This window comes from Corvus brachyrhynchos, unplaced genomic scaffold, assembly GCF_000691975.1.
Source record: "Corvus brachyrhynchos isolate BGI_N302 unplaced genomic scaffold, ASM69197v1 scaffold490, whole genome shotgun sequence".
In the NCBI taxonomy this organism is placed as follows: domain Eukaryota; kingdom Metazoa; phylum Chordata; class Aves; order Passeriformes; family Corvidae; genus Corvus; species Corvus brachyrhynchos.
Window position 1 is genome coordinate 1,454,466 of NW_008235774.1, and position 3,244 is coordinate 1,457,709.

Sequence of the window (3,244 nt, forward strand, 5' to 3'; positions counted from 1 at the left end):
GAGCTTCAGGTGCCTGCCGTGCCGGGGCTGGGGGACTTTACAGGGGGGCGTGACAGAAGGCCCAGCGGTGTGCTTTGCCCTCCCTTCAGCCACCTAGGGTTGCAGACGGGTTTTTCCTCACTGTGAGGGCCTTTCCCAGCTGCTTCCTTTCCTCCCTTGTGCCCCACTTTACCTGCAGCCTGCAGCGGAAGAGCCTCCTGCCCATGCTGCTGCCCGCTCTGCAGCACGTGCTGCCGGGCACCCTGCTACGGTCCCCTCTTGTCCGAGCAGGGACCCCTCCCGTAGTGGCATGTCCCCACCCAGTGCTGTAAACGCCAGCCTGCTCCGGAGTCGGAGTCGGCTGCAGCCCCGTCCCAGCGTCCCCTGGATGACAGGGAACAGGCAGTGAAAGGGCCTCCTTGTCCTGGCGAGGTGGTGGGTGGATGAAGGGGGCTGAATGGGGCCACTGTGTACCAGGCGGCGGTTGGGGGACGTGATGGGGGGGTCGCTTCCTGCTACTGCGCCAGACTGGGAGAATTAAACCTGAAAGTCATTGTGAGTGCAACAGCAGGAGGCCGTGGTGGGGAGGGGGACACAACCAGCTCCTTGCTGGCTTCAGCAACCTGTGTGGGGCCTGGCATCCCCAGGGAGGTCAGCATGGGCTCTCCTGCCTGCCTGCTCTAGAGCAGTATGCCTGGCAGGGGTGGCAGGAAGGTGCTTCCCAGTTCAGCACCTGGGTGGGGCTGGGGCTAACCTCGTGGTTGGGGTATCTGGTGGGTCATGTCCCTGCTAGAGCTGGGTTGTGCTGCCCTGTTTCCTGCTTTTAGCTGTGCTCAGCCTTTTGAGAGCATCTGTTTTGAGCTGGACTGCCCAGCTCGTGGGAAGGTAGGGTCCCCCTTGGTCTCAAGTTGACGGGGGACCTCAGCAAAGTGCTCTGCAGTGCCTCTGACACAGGCGTAGTAGCAGCTGGTGACACTGGGGTGATGTCTTGTGTGCCTGGCTGAAGCCTGGGAGCAGTTCCTGCAGAGGAACCGAGGTTGGTGCCAATGGTTACGATGGGGAGGGTGCAGGCTGGGGTGGGTTGCAGTGCCCTAGGGGCCATATGTTGTCATCTTCTTGCAGGACCCGGTACATCAGCACAGAGCTGGGGATGCGGCAGCGACTCTTTGTGGGTGTGCTGACCTCCAAGAGCACGCTGAACACACTGGGGGTGGCTGTCAACCGCACGCTGGCCCACCGCCTGGAGCGCCTGGTGTACTTCACAGGCACGCGGGGCCGCAAGGTGCCCCATGGCATGACGGTGGTGACGCACAGTGATGAGCGGCCCATCTGGAACATGTACCAGACCGTCAGGTACCTTCTGGACCACTACGTGAATGATTTCGACTGGTTCTTCCTGGTGCAGGATGATACCTACACAGAGGCGCACCGCATCAGCCGCCTGGTTGCCCACCTCAGCATTGACACCCACCTCTACCTGGGTCGTCCTGAGGAGTTCATCGGTGGGGACACTGAGGGACGTTACTGCTATGGAGGGTTTGGCTACTTGCTGTCCCGCAGCCTCCTCCTGCTCCTGCAGCAGCACCTGGAGAGCTGCCGCAATGACATCCTCAGTGCCCGGCCCGATGAGTGGCTGGGCCGCTGCATCATTGACTACACAGGTGTCAACTGTGCTGAGGAACATGAGGTAGGTTCTGCAGAAGAGATGGCTGGATCCTGGCCCAGTGTTTTCCCTCCTCCCTTTGGGCTCCCAGGTCCTGGGAGGACTAGCTGTTGCACCCTGACATCCTTTGAGCTTGCTGTGCTGGCATCTGGTGGTGTGGGAGTACAGGTTGGGGCTGGCTGTGACCTATCTCTCCTGGCTGGCACAGGGTCTGCATTACCACTATTTTGAGCTGGGGAAGAACGCAGACCCTGAACGGGAGACCGACCTCCGTTTCCAGAGCGCCTTCACTGTCCACCCTGTGCTGGATCCCCTCCAGATGTACCGGCTGCACAAGTACTTCGCACAGGTGGAGCTTGAGAGAACCTATCAGGAGATCCAGCAGCTCCAGGTGAGACCTGGCTTGGCTGGGAGGGCCTTGATTCCATTTGTCATCCCCGTGGGCTTTCTAGTTTCTCTGCGGGTGTCTCACCTGATCCTTCTGTTGGACAGGATCAGCTGAGCTCATGTGGCTGCAGAGGCAGTGGTGCTGTCTGGAAAGCAGCTTTGGACCTAGATGGGTCGTGGACGTGCTGTGGTGGTTCAGGGTGATGAAGCCAGAAGAGTGCAGATATCTGTCACAAAGGCTACATAGGGTGGGGGAGAAAACCTGATGTGCTGGACAGGAGTCAGGTTGAGGATAGAGTTGTTCTGGCACTGCTCTTTGAGCCAGCTCTGGCTGATCTCTGAGTATCAGAAGTCAGCCTGAGTGCTGCCAGAGCTGGAAGATCTACTTGTGCCTGCCTTGGCTCTCACTCCTCCATCTCTTGTCTCGCAGATGGAGATCCAGAATGCCAGCAGCCTGTCTGCTGATGGGGATCATGTCGCCACATGGCCCATTGGCATCCCACCCCCATTCCAGCCCAAAACCCGCTTTGAGGTGCTACGCTGGGACTACTTCACAGAGGAGCAGGTCTATGCCTGTGTGGATGGCTCCCCCAAGTGTGAGCTGCATGGTGTGGATCTGGCGGACGTGGCTGATGTGGTGGCCACGGCCATGGAGGAGCTAAACCGCAAGTACCAGCCAGTGCTCCATGTCCGCAAGCAGCAGCTGGTGAACGGATACCGGCGCTTCGACCCCACACGTGGCATGGAGTACACGCTGGACCTTCAGGTGGAGGTGGTCACCCAGAAGGGGCCCAGCCACTCCGTCACTAAGCGAGTGCACCTGGTACGGCCCCTCAGCGAGGTGGAGATCATCCCCATGCCCTACGTGACGGAGGCCAGTCGCATCAATGTCACCCTGCCGCTGACGGCCCACGACCGGGACTACGCTGCCCGCTTTTTGGAGACTTATGCGGCAGCCGCTTTTGAGAGCAGTGAGAATGCAGTGCTCACCTTCCTCTTCATCTATGACCCCTTTGAGGCCCAGCAGGTCACCCAGAATGACATCTTCGCCTCTGTGAAGTCCCAGATCACCGAGTATGAGCGCAAGTATGTGGACATAAAGATCCCCTGGATCAGTGTTAAGACAGATGCACCCTCCCAAATCAAGGTCATGGACATTATCTCCAAGAAGCATCCCGTGGACACACTTTTCTTTGTGGCTGGGGTGGGGACAGA

At 59.4% G+C, this 3,244-nt stretch overlaps 1 protein-coding gene across 1 annotated transcript in view; it reads left to right on the forward strand.

Annotated features, from left to right (window-relative positions):
* Positions 1-512: 512 nt before the first annotated feature.
* Positions 513-3,244, forward strand: part of CHPF (chondroitin polymerizing factor) — a 5,199-nt gene continuing 2,467 nt past the window's right edge. The window contains exons 1-4 of the mRNA XM_008645131.2: positions 513-1,015; positions 1,102-1,666; positions 1,851-2,033; positions 2,460-3,242. Coding sequence (XP_008643353.1) covers positions 1,130-1,666; positions 1,851-2,033; positions 2,460-3,242 — 1,503 coding nt within the window. The 5' untranslated portion in view covers positions 513-1,015; positions 1,102-1,129. The remainder of the gene's footprint in view (positions 1,016-1,101; positions 1,667-1,850; positions 2,034-2,459; positions 3,243-3,244) is intronic.